The 19,924-nt window shown below is 35.8% G+C and overlaps 1 protein-coding gene across 10 annotated transcripts in view; it reads right to left on the bottom strand.

The window, feature by feature from the left end:
* Nucleotides 1-19,924, bottom strand: part of CYRIB (CYFIP related Rac1 interactor B) — a 152,491-nt gene that overhangs the window by 22,709 nt on the left and 109,858 nt on the right. For 5 of the 10 annotated variants that reach the window (XM_036830188.1, XM_036830189.1, XM_036830190.1 and 2 more), the window contains 2 exons: nt 8,617-8,699; nt 1,759-1,880 (listed from right to left, as the gene is read on the bottom strand). In XM_036830188.1, coding sequence (XP_036686083.1) covers nt 1,759-1,880; nt 8,617-8,689 — 195 coding nt within the window. In that variant the 5' untranslated portion in view covers nt 8,690-8,699. Of the gene's footprint in view, nt 1-1,758; nt 1,881-8,616; nt 8,700-9,614; nt 9,698-19,924 lie in introns of all 10 variants that reach the window. The other 5 variants (XM_036830194.1, XM_036830193.1, XM_036830195.1 and 2 more) reach the window with 3 other exon arrangements.

Genomic DNA, 19,924 nt, shown 5'->3' with positions numbered 1-19,924 from the left:
TGGGCATTTATTGTAAACCTGAACATTTTTCTATTGTGTGTTTTCTCATAGGTAGAATGGTTGTTCTACTAAGTCAATTAAGTCTTCACATTGACCTATGGCAGTTTTGGTAGTTATATCTGTTCTTTATATATTTGGTATATACTCAGCTTTTATATGTTTAGGGAACTTGAAATTCACAGAAATGGTTACATGCCTTCATTTACTGAGATCTTAAGGTTTTACTCAAGCTAATAATATTGGCAAGATTAATCTAAAGCTCTTGCATTTATTTCTTCAACAGTTACTAACTGCTTACTAAGCACTATACTAGGTGCTGATAACACAAAAATAAGTAAGAAACCAAGTTTACCCTCCTCAAGCTAGAGGTACAGCAGTGGAGATACAGACATCATATATCAATGGTTTAAAAAAAAGTGATGGCTACCATAAAAAAACATGTGCAAGGTGCTATGGCAAAAGAGTACAGGGAAGTAGAAGATTATTGGGATTTGAAGGAAGGATAGCAATTGAACAGGAAAAGAAAAAAAGAAGGGCATATTCCAGACAAAAACAAAGGCAAGTAACTGTATGTACGTAAGACACTCAGGAAACAAGCAGTCCAGTGAAGGAGAGGTAAAACATGGAATTCACATTATCTATAACTTCCCTGCTAATGATACCACCAACTGCTAATCTAAACTAGACACCATGGAATCATTTAACTCCTCCTTCTCCTTTACATTAAACATCCAGTCAATCACCCAAACCTGTGGCCCCTCAGTCCAAAACACTTAGTGACTCGGTGTCTTCAGGTGTGTGCGCTTATTTCTTCCTTTACTAGTACTCCAAATGTCATTAGAGGAATCAGGTTCCATATGGTCTGTAAACCCAAGAGATCAATCCTTGAAAACCTCTGCACTATTAGTTACAGAGAAGAATAACAGAAACACAAGGGCAGGAAAAAAATGAAGCAACAAAGTGTGAGCTATGCCTTCAAGAAATGTAATGAGAAAAAGAGAGATAAGGTCCAGAGGCCAGGGAGTTTCTTTGGGTAGTACAGGACACTTGAGTATATGCGTACATGCACCGGGAAGGAGTCAATAAAAGAAAAAAGAAAGAAAATGTAATTAAGAGAAGGAAATTAAAAGAGTAAAGTTCCAGAGGAGGGTGGAGAACAAAGGTAGAGAAGTTAGTCTTGGTAAGAAGTAGAGACAGCTTCTTCTGAAAAAAAAAAAACAAACAAACAAAAACAAAAAAACCAGAAGAAATGGAAAAAAGATGGATGGAAACCTGGATAAGTTCAGAGGTTTGGGAGAAGAAAGCTGAGGGAGACCACACCAAACATTTGCTCTGTGGTATCAAGTCATCAGACAGAGTTGAGGGGGTCCAGATCACAAGGATGGTTTCAGCTTTCTCCTAGGAAGCTTAGGAGGAGCAGAAAAATAGACTGGCAGGACCAAAAAAAGCCACAGAAAGTCTCATGTTCTCCCCTCCAAACACAATATAAATAGCCACCATGGATACTGTAAATTTCAGGTGTGAGAATAAACCAAAAAAATAAACTTTTCTTTAATATATATAAATTACATATTTATAGAACCTTGTTTTCCTTTTACCCTTATATCACTGCAACCACTTTTGAAATAATACAAGTGATCTTCCTTTAAATAGAATATTTAATATGCAAACAGACAATAAAGTATAGAAAATAACAGAGATTAAAAAGAGGGACATAGTAATTTTTAGTTTACTGGAAAATGTATAAACATGCTTTACCTCTCGTATTTCATGGCCAGCTCCTCTATATGACTGCAAGTCCTCCAAGATGCCTTCTGCATCTTTTAGTACTACATTCACCTGATTATAAATTTCCTTCTCAGACTCTGTAGGCTGGGCATCTAAATAGCAGGAAAGCACAAGAAAATTTAGCGTCACATGATTTTTTTTTTTTAGTACATGTGTAATAACTCTAAGCATTGATTAATCCGATTTTCTAAAGATGACTAACATTTTGTCCAGTGCTAACTTTGCACTTCTTAGAAAAGAATGACAATTTTTCCATAGTTCTACATTTGAATAACTATCCTCAAGTTTGTAAATATCACAAAGAAGCAAGGGGACACCAAACATTACTATTTAAGTTACAAATCATGACGTGGTATATTAAACAAAAAAGGATTATAATTCAAAAATTTTAACTGTGAGTGTTAATAATCACTGCTTCTACTATATGCATCACTAACAGTAATGACTGTAAATGTATGAGTAATGATCTATTTTAATGCAACAGAAATGAAAGGCCTATTAATACATCTTGCTCATCTATGGTTTAAGACATAAACTATTTTCCTATAAAGTTCATTTTAATGACTGAGTTCTGATATAAAAAAATTAGAAACTAAAAAAAAAAAAGTTTTTAGATGCTCCTTTTTTCTAAAGACCTTTATACTCTATACCAATGAACTTCTCTGCTGATGAACAAAAGGTCCAGATTCCTGTGCAGAGGAGTTCGAACTATGAAACTGCTCCAGAATCACTAGGCTACTAAAAACTAGATACTTTAAGATACAATAGTATCACTGAAATTTTGAAATACTAAAGCAAAAACCGAGTTCCTATACACTTGGGACTGAGTGAGAGGAAAAATGGAAAATTATACTTATAAAAAACATAATCAGGAACACAAACATATGGGCATTTCCACTACCTGTGGTGTTAGCCACAAAACATAGGTTAATAGATGAATAATTCTGGATTTCTCTCTGTTAGACTCGAGGTGACAAAAATCCCATTTTCAATACCTTGGTCATTTGTTTCTCTAAGGATAAATCTTTTTTATTCAATACATTTGATTCTTTTTTTGGGTGGGGGAGGGGAGAATTGGCCACTCTGTGACGAAACTGAGTTTTTCATAAATCTTTCCAACTAGACTATATCCAATACTACAGATAAGGCATAAAGCACTGAAAATAATAAACATTATGATTACCATAATGTTTTAGAGAGCAACTTTGATGTCAGAATTCCTCCATGCTAAAATTTTCTCTTACTCTGGAGGTAGGGGAGGCAGACCAAATTTATAATACGAATTAAGAACATTTCTGATAAATCTCTTGTTCACCAATCATATAAAACTACTACCTAGAATTTTCTGCACATATTCCACCTCCCCATAAATACACAACGATCTATTTATTCCTTTCCTTAGAAAAATTTTACAAACTTAGTTCACACATGAAACTAGGAGTCCAGATGCCTAAAACCTGTAACTTTATTTTGTGCTTGGGGCAAGTCATAATTCAATTCCATTTATTAAACCTGCCAACTAGTCAAAAATATACCATTTATATTTTTTAAATTAACAAGTACAGTATCAAATTTTAATTTCAACATACTTAAGACATTACTACAGCAACAATAAGTAACATTCACATGCAAAGCCAACTTAAGAATTTGTGTTTTCATATCTGTTCCCTTATTTTTCAAATTTCCTTTCAGAAATCATGTATTTTTTTTTTTTAATGAAAATGTTATGACAAAATAATTACACAAGAGGAGTCAACTGAAAAATTAAAAAGACCCTGTCTGTGTCCAAAGCTATAAAGGTATTACTAGGAGCAAATACTGATATTATAGTTAAATGATTTTTTAAAAATCAGAGTTTGTCATTTGGTAGTAGTATTTTTTCACATTTAGCCAGACCATGTTCTCCAAAGTCATAGTTAGACACACACTAAAAAAAAAAAAGGTACACCTCATAACTTTTATACTTACACCAGATGCAGTAGAGAAAAATAGTTTTACATGCAAAAACAGCAGTTTTATACTTTTCATATGGAATTGTGAAACTACAGACATAACATCAATAGTAGACACATCATAGTTTGAATTCATGAAGTGGGAATTCATGACAAAGGACAATATTTTGACTATTATATAGTAAAAGATATTTGTGAAGTTTGAACATACTGAACTATGTATTTTGGGTGTGGTGACTAGCTGTTAACAGAAAAATATGACACTGAGAATTACATACAAAAGAAACATTATCAGATAGATTTAAATAGACCTTGGAAGTGGTTAATAATTATTAAAGGTTTAATAAATACCAAGAAATTTAAAAATAAAGGAGAAGATTCCAGTTTCCCCTAAGGGTGGAAAAAGTACCCAGCACCACACTGATTAAACATTTTTTAGACTGTCACAGGAAAGTCACATTTATAATTTTGAAAGCTGCTGAAGACTGCTGTAGAGATGAAGACAAACAGAAAATAGCAGACAGGTAAGCACTACTTTACTGATAGCAAGTCATGCAAAAGGGTGAAATACTAGGGAGGGGAAAGGACTCCATAAAATAAAACATTTTTTTCCAAAAATGGTATCATATAATACAACCAAGACTTGTCACTTTGATTTTTCATAGCAAAAAATGAAAACTTTTATTACTTGAGGAAAAACATATCACTTAGCCAGCTAACAGACGGACATTCAATTGATTGCAAAATGTATCTACTATACTACTGAGAGTAACCATAGTGATTACTCATCAAGCTTAGTTTTAAAAGCTGTTCAAGGGAAATTACAGCATATTTCAGTTGCTCGTACTATTTGAAGGTAAAATTAATTATTTTAATAAATTCACACTAGTTTCCTACAGAAGAGTCACTGAAAATAATTGCTAAAATTGAAGCTGTTATGGTACAAAAGGAGGCAAAGGATCAGCTATGAAAGGAAAAAAATTAAAAGGCACGTAAAAATTGTAATTGTGATAAGGGGTCTGTCTGCTTTAATCTTGCATTCATTCATTAAAAATTTAGTCTATCAATCACCACAAGTCTCATCGAGGCAGGGACCTCAATGTAGAGTACATACCATTGTACAGTATATAAACTCAGTACCTAGTAGATTTTCCATAATAAATATTTGTTGAATGAATGAGAAGGTACAGAGATATAAATATGCCTCCAGCATGTATTAAAGAAGGTTATTATGCATTTTTATCTCTAAATAAATATAATCCTACATCATTTTAGAAAAATAAATATAAGAAAATGCCACCAGAAATTTCCAAGTATGGGGCAAAAGCAATTGAAAATACACAAAAATAAAATGGAAAAACAAAGTTAGACTAAAAGAGTGGGTATTATCAATATTTTTTGTAAATGGGGGGTAAGCGGAACAGGCAACACAAAAGACACAAGAATTAGAAGAAATGTATGACTAAGTGGAAAGGCACTATAACAAAGAATCAAAGGAAGTAAGATTCATTTCTCACTTACAAATGACCACCTATATTTACTCTCCTATTTTGGCCTACCTGGAGATAACTAAATCAAGGTTAGCTAATGAATGCTGAACTTCTATGATTACAGAGCACTATGCTAAGGTTGGGAGGGGACATAAAGATAAAAGTCCCTCTTCTCCCAAGAAACAATCTAGTGAACTAATAGATATAGTAGTTACTCAGGCTAAAGATCTGTCATTAGAATGACCTATAAATTAACAATGTCATTATAAAATAAGAAATTTCAAGAACTAGAAGAGGTTGTACAGGCCCCAATTCACTGCTTTTAATATGTTGTCATTAACATAACTGCTGCCAAACTGTAGGGGGCAATTCTGGACTTACATATTAATTAAACCACTATTCTTAAAATCATATAGGTATAATTTGTTTTCAGAAAAAGACCCTCTTTCTAGTACATCGAGTAGATAATGATATGTTTCACTGAACACAGAATGTCATTTCACGCCTTAAGGCTTTTTTACATGTTGTTCCTTCTTTCTACAACATACTGCACTAAATTAGCCTGAAACATTCTAATTCACCCTTCACAACCCAACTCAAATATCACCATCAGAAAGTCTTCCATGCCCAATCTACTCACAGCTAGGTAAAGTTAATCCCCTTCCTGAACTACACCTACACCTTGAATGATGTAAATTATGTAAATAATTAGTTTGCATTTCTATCTATTCTAATGATTTGTATTTCTCTCTATTCTACTGAACTGAAAACTCCCCAAAGGTGAGGGCTGTATCTTAGTTATCTTTGCATCCCCAGTACCTACTGGCTGGCATACAGGAAGCAAGCTGAACTGAAGTGAAAAACAGTATGTGTGTGTGCAAGCACGTAAATTAAGGGATAATGATTAAAGACCATCTTCATTCGGTAAACTACAGGATTCCACTAAATCATAGTTTAAAATTACTAGAATAGTTAATTTTTATACAGCTTGATGCAAAATGCCAGTACATCTGTCTGTATGGAACCATGCAGATGCACTGAGCTAGATTTAACCAATTAGAATGATGGAAATAGTAAAGCTAAGTTATTCTGGTAACCTAAATATTACTGTTCATCTAGAAATAAATAATGTAGTACTAATACTCTATTTAATAAAAGGATATGATTTTACCCTCAGTAATCATAATGAACTGGCAAATCAACTGTGTTGGCAATTTTGAATCTGGTATAAAACAGGTTAAAGAAAGGAAGTTTCAAGGGGTCACTATAGTAGCCTAATGATTAAAATACATTTTTACAAATGCATATTTCCAAAAAGATGACAAATACTCAAATGGATGAGAGATAAAATTGATTAAGAGAACTCTGATGTTAGATTCAAAAGAAAACATTTAAAAATGTAACTAAGAATTAACAAGGGACAAACTCTGGCCTAGTCTGCAGTTTGTTTTCACTAAATTTCATTTACAGTGTACCAGTAAGTGTCAAACCAAAAGTTCTACATTGGCTGATATAAGCAACAAATATTTAATTTACATCTGCCTTTAAAACATTAACACTTTATATGTAGTTCTTCATTGTTGGTTATTATTGTTCTTGTTAGCAATTTTTACCTTTTCCTGCTACTAAATTAGCTATTTAAATTTTAAGGATAATGATCTAAACTCCCAAAGATTAGAAAACCAAGACCAAATAATATTTTTTAAACTACAGTAAATTCATGCTTTTCACTTGACCACAACATAATGCTAGGTTTATAAAAAGATCAAGTGCCAAGTCTTGAACAAGATCTTGACTATATCAGAGCCAAGATTCTGCAAACGTAAGGAACTTGAGACAAAGAGTAAAAAGGAGACAGAATAGCAGGAAAATATACAACAGCAAGTTTGAAACAGATGCAAATAAACTAAAATACAGCTCTAATGTAAGTTGCCTCATCTGAAAGAATAATCTTCAAGTCAGCAATCTGCTCAACATCCCCAAGCTGATTAAAATTCATGCTAAACATGCATTTAAAACAGCACTGTTAAATTGTTGAGAAGGGTCAAGAAAACTACTATTCAGTAACATTGTCCCCTAAAAACCAAACAATATGGTCCTGATATTGACATTATTACTCTTTGCTGGCCTGCACACAGTACCCAAACTGTAACGGAACATTAATAGGAATGTAATAGAAGAAAAATATCAGAGACCACAAATTATCCCATCAAATGGAGATAAGCTATAAATTAATGTGCTCATATGAACTGTCCTGGTTTAAAGAAAAAATATATAAATTATTCATAATAGAATGAATTGTATAATATCACATAAACTAAACTGAAGTTGATGGAAAAATGCAATGTCTCAAAAAAAAAAAAATGGAATGTCTCTCTGTGGATTTATTTTAAGAGATTTATTTGTTTTAAAAATTAGAAAAGGTCTTAAATTTTAAGTATTTAAAAATCTGTTCAAATGTTTTAATCGCAGATGAAAATGCGGGGAGGGGGGTCACATGATTTATAACCTAAAAGCTCTCTCTTCACCCTTTCCTAACAATTTTCTAATGATGAGTTAAAATAGCAAGATTCACACTAAAACACCAATTTAATATCACTGTTCCCAATTTGACAACCAGACAAGCTAAAGCAACACTGACAGCCAAAAAAGCAAAAGCTTTTCAACATGCACAGGGGTCAATGACACTTACCTGCCACTCTTAGACCATATTATAATAGGTCATGCAACATAAAACAAACAGAAGGCAAATTACTTAAAGGTCTGTGAACCCATTATTTTTCTTTTTAGAGTTAGAAAAAAAATGAATTCCTGAAATAAATACATATAATGAATTTAACTTTTCAAATTAATTATCTGCAAAGATTAAATAATTAAGGTTCACACTTACCTTTTAATATTATGCCCAAATTACTGAGCTCTGAATGGCCTTCATGAACAGATTTTGTATTCAAAATATTTCAATAGGTACACAGAGTAACTGAAACCAAGTCAATTTTTCTCAACTGCAATAAATTTTTCCCCAAATATTGCTTCTGGTTAACAAAGCTTGAAGTAGCATTTGTCCTTTCCACCAAAATTTTTTCATAAAAATGTTTTCAGAGAATCTCAAATATTTTCATTAGAGATCTCAAATTATAAAATAATGTCCAACTAAGAGATATGAGTCTCTTACAAAAATTCAAGTAAAAACATTGTATCACAATTTAATCTATAAAATATGACTTCCAGTTCTAGAAGGCACCAGAAATTTTACTCAAACAATTCATAGCTCAGTCATGCAAAGCAAAAGTTAAAAAGATGGCAAAGTGAAAACATTCATTTAGTGCAAGACAAACGCAGTCTACTGCAGGCAAAGAAAAATAGATATAAAATCATCTTCTCACTTTCAAAATCAAGGAAAAAATTTGGCCCCTGCTCAAGGTCTGTGCATGTCAAAACTTTAAGAAGATTCCCCATGTTAAGGTACCTGTCAAGACAAGAATGAGAAAAGAGAAAATATCCCTTTATAAAAAAGAACATCTGAAATTTACTTAAAAAAAAAAAAAAAATAGTAACAGGGAAAATGTTCATTAGGCCATGAATTCGTCCTTCAGGTTACCCAGACTGTGCTCTGGCAGACAGCAAACCGGGTTCTCAAGGTGCTGATATGTAGGACCTAGAGGTGAAATGTAGATTTCCTGTACACAATGGCACAACTGTTGCTCTATTTCTTCTTAAAATTCTCCCAAGTTTCATTAATGGCCTTATAATGAAAAATTCTTTAAGTATTCCAATAGTGCTAGTATTCTGAAAAAGAAATTTCTGATCAAGAATTATTCACATGTAATCTTGTTTAATATTGCATTGAAACAACAATTTATTTCAAAGCCAAATATTAAGAGTTTTGGCCACAGCTCACCTTTGCATTTCACCTTAAAATAGCAGAATATTAAACTACTTCCTGTATGCCATTAAATAAAGCATATATTTCTAACCAAATTTGGATTCTCAGTAATTTGTGGAGGTTACTTAAAGTATTGATTCTGGATATGCAGCACAACTCTGATTTTTCATAAAAATTACCATAGGATTATAAGCAAACAGATTGTTGGGCATAGTCACTAGGGCATACTATTAGAATGTTCATCATAAGGCTACTTGCTTCATGGACTAATGAAAGGACAGCACCGGCTACAGACTCAACATGATTTCAGCAAATGAAAAACTAAATTATACATATGATGGTGATGCTTGCCTACGATTAAGAAAAAAGTCATGCAAACTTTGTTTGATCCCCATACTTTATTAACAAATAGTCTGGCTGGCCTTCACTGTGGTGTGAGTATAATTAATCTTTCACCTTTACCATTATGCACCAGCCGTGAAGGGCTAAGAGACTTACTTTCAAAGTCCAAGAAAAAATGTGCTGCATTGTGGTCTATGTCCCTGGTTAGCACCTTAATGAGATTACCCATGCCAGCAAACCTAAAAATAAAAATGGCAACATCATTTAGTTCCAGTAAAAAAGTTTTTAAGCAGAGGCCTGGGATTCGGCAAAGGCTGGCTTGCTCATAATTACCAACAGGTGCAGGTTTATATGCTTCTGGCGTTGAAAATTTGGAATAACAAAAGCACATTTGGCTCTGAGTTTATAGCTCTTGTCCCTCTTTTCCACATATCAAAAAAGTTACATAAAGCAAAACTGGCAAAAAGATTAGATTTTTACATATAACTTGCAATATTTACATTTGATTAATATCTATGCTAGTGTTACTCCTTTAAAATGTTTGAGGCATATATTCTCAATTTAAATTAACATCAAAAATAGATTTCTCAACTAAGCAAATATTGAGACCATTATTCTTAAATAATAGGGATATTGTCCTTCTTGCAGAATCAAATCCTATTGGGAATACATGGAAAACAGTACTCAAACCACATAAAGACTGAAGGGAGATATCAATTAATGATCCATTTTTAAAATTTTACCACACATAAACCAGTATTTCTTACATTTTCTATACTCCTAAGAATAATCAAACTTTTTGTTATTTAACTCATAGATTGATTATTCAACAATATCAACTATATACAAAATATGTAACTTAGAAGTTAACACAGCAAACAAACACAAAGGGAGCCAGCAATTATTACAACTTCATAAACTTGCAGAGGAAAAATAATGCGATGGTATAAATCTTGCCCAAGAATTTGCCATGACTCAGTGAGGATGAAGGTGGAAGGAGGGGGTCAGGAACATCCAGGAAACCAGACTCAAACCTTGTAGCTGCCGTAACTATGGGAAAGGCAGACTATGGTATCACAGGCGTCCCATACCCTCCCCTCCCCCAACCTCCATACTTTTTCTCCAAATATGGAACTATTGGTAAACGTAAATGAAACAAAATACAAAAGTAACAATATTCTTATCAATGAAAAAAAAACACCTTATTGCTCACCCCTATTACAAGAAATCTGAAAAGAGCACTCTGGCCAGCTGTGCTGTGCCCCCTTCCTCCACTTACTCTCTAGACAATGGCATATGTTCCTCACTTAAGCTTCGCAAAGAGGAAATAACAGTATTTGTATAAGTTATTTGCTTTAGAGATCAAAATCTGATGGACTGACATACACTTCTTAGAAATGTTAAAAGCAATCTAATTTATTCACAAATATGGTTAATAAGAAGGATCCCCTCTTTTAAAATGATGCCCCATATGGGAGAGGTAGGGATCTATGTTATTTTTGATATTAAAATCCCTATTACACAGAATTTCACTGGAAAGGTTCTGTACAATGTATGACACAGATGGACTATGTGAGATTAAAAAAGGGAAACATTTCATCTTAATTATCTTTTACACTGTAAAAAAGTTTAATAATACCAAACTTTTATATATAAGGAAAATATAACCATTTTTCCAAAATCATCACATCCAAATAATTACCTTAAATTGTTACTAAATCTATTCAATAAATTATTTTAGGAACATTTGGAAAAAAATATTTCACAGCTTCAATTTTTAAAAGCTTTCAAATATACACGGAGTATCTGTTTCCAAACATATATAAATTCTCTCACTAACAAGACCCAAGACCAAATATACAAAGAATTACCTAGTGGTATCAAAACTTCAACCACAGATGGAAAATCAGTACGAGAGAGGACTGTAATCGTCTTTAAGACAAAAAGGCCGCACACATTTGGTGTTAAGAGTTTAGACTACGGAATCAAACCAAAATTCCAACTCTAGCTAAATAGCTGTTTGCCCTTGAGGATGGTAGTCAACCTTTCTGGGACTCATTTTCTTCCTCAGTAAGACACACATTTCATTGTAACCATCTTAAATAAAGGGTTATTATGAGAGTTCAATGAGATTAAACACTGACTTCTTATTAGCACAGTGTATGGCACACAGAAAGCATTCAATAAAAATGCTGTCTGTTGTTATAACCCCCAAATCACAAAATAACTTTAAAAAAATAATAATGGCTCTACTTCTTTTAACACAACCCACAGTCTTCAATCTGTCAATGAATCTCAACGTTATAAATCAGAGTAAATCACAAAACCCACTTTTAGCTCTCTTTTGTCAAGAATATTGCTAAAGTGCTGTCCTAAAATTAGTCCAATGAGAGCTTCATCAGGTACAGGAGAGAGGGAGAAGGGACAGATTTAAGTTTCCTTAACTTTGTACTTGTATGCACACAGTTGATCCTCAGGGAAAATACTGAAACTATCCAAGTTTGCTCCATTTTTCTACATCTACTTCTGCAAATTCCTTCCATTATTTAGTCCTTCTTTCGAGGCACCCCAGCCTAATGTGACCCTAACACCCCTCACCCTGCATCATACTTGGTCCTGACCTATTCACTCCTCACAAGTACTCAAAGATTCGGAATTTTTTTATCTCTTCATCCCAAACAGTGACTCTTAGCTAGAAAATGGCCCAGTTGATCTAGTACAGGTTTCTCAACCTCAGCTCTATTAACATTTGGGGCTGGGTAATTCTTTTGTTGAGAGGGGTCCGTCTCACACTGTTAAGATCTTCAGCAGCATCCTGGGCCTCTAACACACTGGATGCCGTAGTAACCCACCACACAAGCTGTGACAACCAGAAATGATTCTGGATGGTGGCAAATGTCTCCTAGGGGGCAAACCCTACAGCACAAAAGAAAGAGGCTGTGCAGGGCTTCCCTGGTGGCGCAGTGGTTGAGAGTCTGCCTGCCAATGCAGGGGACACGGGTTCGAGCCCTGGTCTGGGAAGATCCCACATGCCGAAGAGCAGCTAGGCCCGTGAGCCACGACTACTGAGCCTGCGCGTCTGGAGCCCGTGCTCCGCAACAAGAGAGGCCGCGACAGTGAGAGGCCCGTGCACCGCGATGAAGAGTGGACCCCGCTCGCTGGAACTGGAGAAAGCCCTCGCACAGAAACGAAGACCCAACACACCCAAAAATAAATTAATTAATTAATTAAAAGGAAAGGAGGGGGGAAATTGATAAATGAAGATTAGTGTTACTATACGTATACAAATACATATTAAAAAAAAAAAAAAAAAAAAAAAAAGAAAGAGGCTCTGCAGGCAACCCACATCATGTGTGTCTCCGAACAAAAACTCATGGAATTCTTCAAAGCTCTGAGAACAGTTCATTATAATATTATCAGTTGTCATACCTTTTTATAAGAATAAACAAAAAAATTAAAACCATGTCCCTGCTGTCTTGCATAGTTTAACTCTTCAGTCAAAAACAAAACCAAACCAAAAAACCTCTCCATCCCCTCAGTGTGACTGATTTCAATGAATATGACATAATGGCTACTTGGCAGTTCTGCAAGGTGCCAGACTGCCTGGGTTCAAACCCCCCAGCTCTGCCACTTTCAAGCTCTGGGACTTTAGTCAAGTGTCCTTACTTCTCCATTCCTCAGTTTTCTCATCTATAAAATGTGTATAATAATAATATCCACTGCAGAGCGTTCATAAAATCATTAAATGGGTTAATACAAGCAAAACATTTAGTATCATGCCTGGCAAAGTGTTTGCTGCTCTCGCTCCGGCTGTCGTTAGAGTGACCTGACTGACCCCCAGGATCTGTCCCCGCTAGCAGAACCTGTGGATGTGAGGCTTTGGAGCGTGTGGCAGCTGTATTTCCTGCCCTAGAGGAAGCCAGTCTGTCACAAAAGAATGAAGCCAACATGCAGTGGAGAGCCTCAGAAAGCGTTCACAAGTCCTTAATTTCTGATTCTATTTGTTCCCAAGTTTCAGCTGCCATTTACCTCAGCTGAGTTTAGATTTTCCTCTGGTTTTAACATACCCTCGTTTCTTTCAATTTCCCTTTTACCTTTTTAGTTGAGTTGGGCTTCTGCTATTTGCATCTAAAAGAGTTCTGACTAATATGATTTCTAAATTTCAGATGAATAAATAAATCTGATACAAAGGATATAAAAGATTTTTCAGAGTATATAAAACTTGGTCCAAAATACTGATATACTTTAAAGGCACTATTTCAAGGTAAATAATAAAAATTACAACTTAGGATAATAAACTGTCTTCCAATCTGAATTTAGGAGGAAAAAACTAAAGAATTTTCTTTCAATGCACTTTTTATTGTAATCCTTGGATTTAAACTAAATATTATAAATATTTAATAAATAAGCTAAGAAGAAATTTGATACACAGAAGTCAGATATAGTTTGCTTTGAGTGTGTGCAATATTTTCCGCGTCTTTTTGTGACTACGAGCTCTCACATTATGTGTTTGTTTCAACGTTGGAGGCTTATCTGGAAAGGAGCATGCTCTTCCTGGCCGGTAGTCTGTGGAATGTATTTCTGAGCTCACGAAAGGCATTTAATAAATACATCGGACCATTTTCCCATAAAACATCTGAAAAGAAGTTTCCTTAACTAGAATAATAGAAGCCACTAGAAACACAAATACATGGTACCGTTAATACGTTACTTCATCTCTCTTTCTAGAAAATTCCTAAGAGACGCTGTTACTTCATCTACTCTTTTGGGCTCAGGGGGGTTTTATAAGGCTGTCTCCTATGCCTGGAATGCCACTTCCAAGGGCTCTCCCACGGCTGGCTTCCGTTCACCCTTCAGGCCTCACCTCAAATGCCCCTCTTCAGAGAGGTTTTGTCTGCCAACCTCACCAACAGTAGTTGCGCCTAACACAATCTAAGTGACTATGTTTGTTTAGTGTCAGTTTTCTTCACAGCCAATTTATAAATTTAATAAATACTTCTTGGTGGGGGAAGAAGGAAGAAAACCTCATAAACATACTGACAAGATTCACTATAAACCACGGTTTCTTAAACTCGGCACTATTAACATGCGAACCATATAATTCCTTGTCGTGGGGCCGTCCCGTACACTGTGGGATGTTTAGCAGCACCCCAGGCCGCTACCCCTTAGACACCTGGTATCACCCCACGCCCAGCTGTGACCACCAACAATGTCTCGAGATAGCGCCAGATACTCCCTAGGGGGCAAAACTGCCCCCAGTTAAGAACCACTGCTTTCAACGTGTGACCACAGACATGAAGCGCGCTCAGGTTAGCCTAGCGATCCTACTCCTACCTGCAGCCGCTCTACTTCCCCCTCCACCAGCTGACCTTTCCCCAAGGCTTTTAAAAAATATCTCCTCAAACCTCAATCTATCTTCCATCCTCACATGAAGAAATGACCTCCCTACATCTTTTACCCGCAAAAACCAAGAAAAGGAAACACCTACTATCCTTTCTACCCCCCTTTCTTCATCAGTAACCACTCACTTTACCTCTGCACCTGTTCCTGATAGACAACCTTTCCTCAGGGCACCCATTCTCCTACTCTCTATATGAAAAGCAAAGCTTCACGTCCCCTCTCTGACCACATCGTCCTGCCCGTCTTCTTCATAGCCACCTGTCAAATGAGCTGTCTGTAGTTATATCTTCCTACTTTTCCTCTTCTCATTGTCTCAACTCATTCCAATCTGGCTTTTACACCCACCACTACGATGAAGCTGGTCCCTGTCAAGCTCACGGAAACCTGCATCTGGCGAAATCCAAAGGGCAATTCTCACACCTCAACTCACTGGACCTCTTAATAGCCTTTGACCCAATTTATCATTTGCTCCTTTCCGACACACTTTCTTCATTTGACATTTAGGACACCACACTCTCCTGAGCTTCCTTCCTGCTTTATGGCTATTCTTTTTCTGGATCCTTTCCTTTGGCATACATGCAGTTATTTCTCCCACCTTAATACAAAACAAAAACCTATCTTCATTCTATTTCCCTCCCCAGCTCCCACCCTATTCCCTGCTTCTCTGTGCAGCAAATTCCTCAAGAAGAGTTGCCTACACTCATTGTCTTTTATTTCTCTCCTTCTACCCTCTGTTAAGCCCACTCCAACCTGGCTTTTTGCCCAATCCTATACCACCAAAATTGCTCTGGCAAGGTCATCAAATAACATCCATTGCTAATTCCAATGGTCAGTACTCAAGTCCATACCTTATTTCACCTGTCAGGAGCATATGACACTCTCTCCTCAATATACTTTTATCATTAGCTTAAAGGATACCCTGCCTCACTTCCTTCACTGCTATACCAGTCTGGTTCGTACCACCATTACCTCTTGCTCAGATTACTTCCAAAGCCTCCTAACTGCTTCTACCTTTGCCTCCTACTACAATCTCTTCTTATTATAAGAGGCAAAGCAATCTTTTAAAAATACAAATGGACCACATCCTTTCTGCGCTCAAAAACATGCAATGGCTTACTCCTACATTCAGAATAAAATCCAAACTCCTCACCAGGTCGTACAAAACCCTACATGATCTGTCCCCAACTCACTCTGGCTTCATTTCCCATCACTCCCCACAACAGCCTGTTGCAGTTTCTCTAACACAGCAAGATTTCTCTCTCCTTGGAGCCTCTGTACACCTGCCTTTCCCTGGCCTGGGATGCTTTGTCCACAGACCTTTAAATGACAAGCTACTGCACTTCATGTGGTCGTTGCTTTAATTAGACCACCTCAGAGAGCACTTCCTTCACCAATCCATCCATAATACCTCTTCCTCTCTCTCCTCTCTATCCCCTTCCCAAATTGATGGTTATCACCATCTAACACATATTCATTCCTTTGATTATCTGTTTAGTCTGTCTTCTACTGCAAGGTGAACTTTAAGGAGACAGGAGCTTTGTTCTGTATGCTACTCTATCCCCAGCACCTAGAGTAACGCCTACAATGTTGTAGGTAGTAACAAATATGTGTTGAATAATTCCATGATCAAAAATACACATAGAAAACAAAAATTTGTCTGTAAAATTACAGGAGTATTCCAAGGAGAGATGAAAGACCAAAATAAATACTGACTGAAAACTATGAGTTGAAAAAAGAAAAAAAATGGCCTGAGAATTTAGGAAGAGCTCACTGCCTTCTCAGTCAAATGAATGAAGACAGTCCTTCCCTCCCACCGCCCTCCCATAAAAGCCATTAATTTTATGTACAAAAATTAAAAATTTTTGAAATGTTAAATATTAGGAAAATAAACTGACAGACACTATGAATACCAAGAAAATTACAGTTTGCCAAGATAACTTAGGAAGAACATAATATCCTCCCATAGCCATAAATATGGCTCCAAAATATAAATAAGAACGGAGACTAGCCTGTATCAGAATTCTGATCTTTGTAAAACTGAACAGCACTCATAACATTAAAATTTAAACCCACATTTTAAAGCTTATTCTATTTAATTTCCTTTAGACCATACATCCTCCAAAAAAGTCCTATTTGGGAATTCTTCACATCTTCTGATAAAAAATTAAAAGCAGAATGTCAGTTCTGTCCCCTCAGAATTTTACAAGGAGGACAAACTCCAAAATCAAGCCAATATCCATTACCATCTTCAACTCAGATAAATGAACAAAGAACGCAGAGAAATGTGGTGTTAAAAAAATAAGGAGATACTGAAAACATACTTTGTTCTAATAAAACCACCAAACAATAGATTTCATAAGAATGCCTTAATACAATCCCATTTCTTCCAATTTACGGGGAATAAAAATGTGTGAATGTGAAAAAACTTGCCAAAATGATCACTAGAAACTACCAACCGTTTTTAGTGTTAAAGACAAATAATTTCTTATATTTACCCAAGCTCTGAATCCTAGGCAAAAAGGTCTTCTAGAAAACATACTACCATACAATGTTCCTGAACTATATTCTGTCGCACATAAAATATTACTTAATATTAAATATGCTATTTCTCAATCTTACAGATATTCAGACCTGTAGAAGCAACTAAAAATCTTTAAAATCGACAAGATGGTGAGTTACTCTGGAATGCAACTATGCTTCTGCTTTACTTGTCAACCAAGAAATTTCTGGTTCTCATGTAACATGTACCGTGACTCTGAAGCAATATTAACGGAATGGAAAATCAGTAATGAAAAATATGATACAATGTTCACTGACAATGGTACACACGTGATGAAGGCCAGGAATCACAAGTTCACACCCTTCAGTTGTGTATTCAAAAACTATAACACAATGTAACATCACAAAATGTAGTATTTTGCACAAGCAAAAAAAATAATGAATCGCTTTAATAATTGTCCTTCCAAAGACAAACTACCAGAGATACAAAGGAGTCTGGAATCACTTTGTCATTCATATATTCAACCAAGTAGTTATTACATGTTTAAAAATCTGCTTTAACATAAAAAAGCATCAATATTGTACTAAGATAATTAATGCCAACAGCAAAAAAAATCACTAATAACTTCCACCTGCTGGAGCCTGTTGAAGAAATATCCAAATTGATGTGCTCGAAGAGAGCAATTACAGAAATATGATATGACACATGCTGAAAAAAGCCTTCTAATCAACCTACTACACAGAAAATGTTGCAATTTGGTGAATAAAAAAGTGAAAGGCAAGTAGAAACTATCCTGAAAACCAGTTATGTAACTCCAGTGCCACATTTCTAGGTCTAAGGTTAAGGATAAACATTTCTCAAGTGATTACATAAAGCAGAAAGTACAGACTAAAATAGTAGAAACTTCAAAATAATTCAAATGATATCAACAATCTCACTTAGCACGTCTGCCTCTGAAATAATTCAGGCACCGTCTTTTTCAAACAGTGCACAAAGTCTTGTTTGCAGAACTGCTCCTAAACTGCATCATCACATGATTTGAAAGCAAGTGTCGATTTAATAATGAACAGCAGAAGTGACTCCAGCAGTGATCCAGCAGCTGACAACAGGGCAAGAATAAAAATTTCAATATATCAAACTTTTAAAATCTATTACAATTAATAACATTAATAATTAAATTTTGATAAATTTTCAGATTTATTCATGCATCTCAGAAGTTAATTCTGTGATGATTTCCAGCTTTGGCCTTGGCTGAATATTGATTATTAGCCAAATGTGTATTTGGTGTACCCTGATACAAGTACACAAAGGAAATATTCAACATAGGGCAGAGTTAATATTCAATAAATATCTAATGAATTAATTTAATGACTGTAAATAGGTGGATCCAATGGTATTTCTTTTATGTAAAGGATCAGTTAGGTACCCAATAATTTAAAGGAGAGGTATAATCATAATTCCTTCTTAGCTTCTGATAATGCTGCAACTCACATTAGGAACATAGCAGTTAATGGTATTAAACATGATAATTTTACGTAAGAAGCTGAAATAGCTGAGTGCCAGTATAATGGAGAGAAATAACCAACTCAAGCAAGTCTATCAAAAAGTACATGTAATAATTATCATGACGTTATGCTATGTGCTTTCCCGATGGCACTGCAAATGCACATCACACCCTAACCTTCTCGCACCTACTTCTCCACTTTCCTTTCCCCCTTTCTTCCCAACAAGAGAAGCTGCTAAACAGAATCTTTTGTTCTAACACAATGACAGTGACTGGCAACAAGTATCTGTTCATTAAATAGCACAAGCGAGATTTCCCGTTTGCTCTTGCCCTTGCAGTTTTCCGACATTTCTGTGGTGAACATGCTTAAGCAGAACCTGAGCTCCCAGGACTGCAGCTCTCCCCACATCTGGCTCCACTGAACTTGCAAAGTAAGTAGACTCAGCATTCTCTCTGGGACCCTAGATTCACACAGCGTTTTTTCCCTCCCACCTGTACCCCTAGAGCATGAGCTATCCAAGAACAAACATTCTGAGAGGAAGCATGAAAATGCTGTTACTGTCGTCGCTAAATCAACATGGATAAAAGAACACTGTGGAGTCAAAGAGGTGGACAGTGACCGTTTGTTAGCTATTTCTCACACCCCCAGCCTATCCTTCTATAATCTGCTTTGTGATACTGGGGAAAGGAAGCTGTGAGGTGTACGTCCTAGACTACTTTGTCAGCTGACTTCTCAGTATATTCCATCAGTGGGAGCCACTGAAAGAAAACTGGAAGGTGGGAAGAAAGAAGGTCTCTCTTTCTGTTTTTCAAGTCCTGTCAGCACTTCCTATGAGCAAAAGACAGCTATGGTTTCAAGCTCTAGCTTCTTGTGGAACTCCTGGCAGCAGCAAAATGCCTGGCCCCCTTCAGAGGTCTAAGCTTCCAGCCTTCCTCCTTCACACACCTAAATTCTGGCTAATCCACCTCTTGCCTTTTCTCCCCCAGCTTTAGGAGTGATGGTTACTTCCTGTGGTTACCATTAATATCTCAGTTACTGGACTTCCCTGGTAGTGCAGTGGT

The sequence above is a fragment of the Balaenoptera musculus genome, chromosome 17, assembly GCF_009873245.2.
Source record: "Balaenoptera musculus isolate JJ_BM4_2016_0621 chromosome 17, mBalMus1.pri.v3, whole genome shotgun sequence".
NCBI lineage: Eukaryota > Metazoa > Chordata > Mammalia > Artiodactyla > Balaenopteridae > Balaenoptera > Balaenoptera musculus.
The sequence above is the reverse complement of the archived record's forward strand: the minus strand, read 5'-3'. Positions and strand labels throughout refer to the sequence as shown.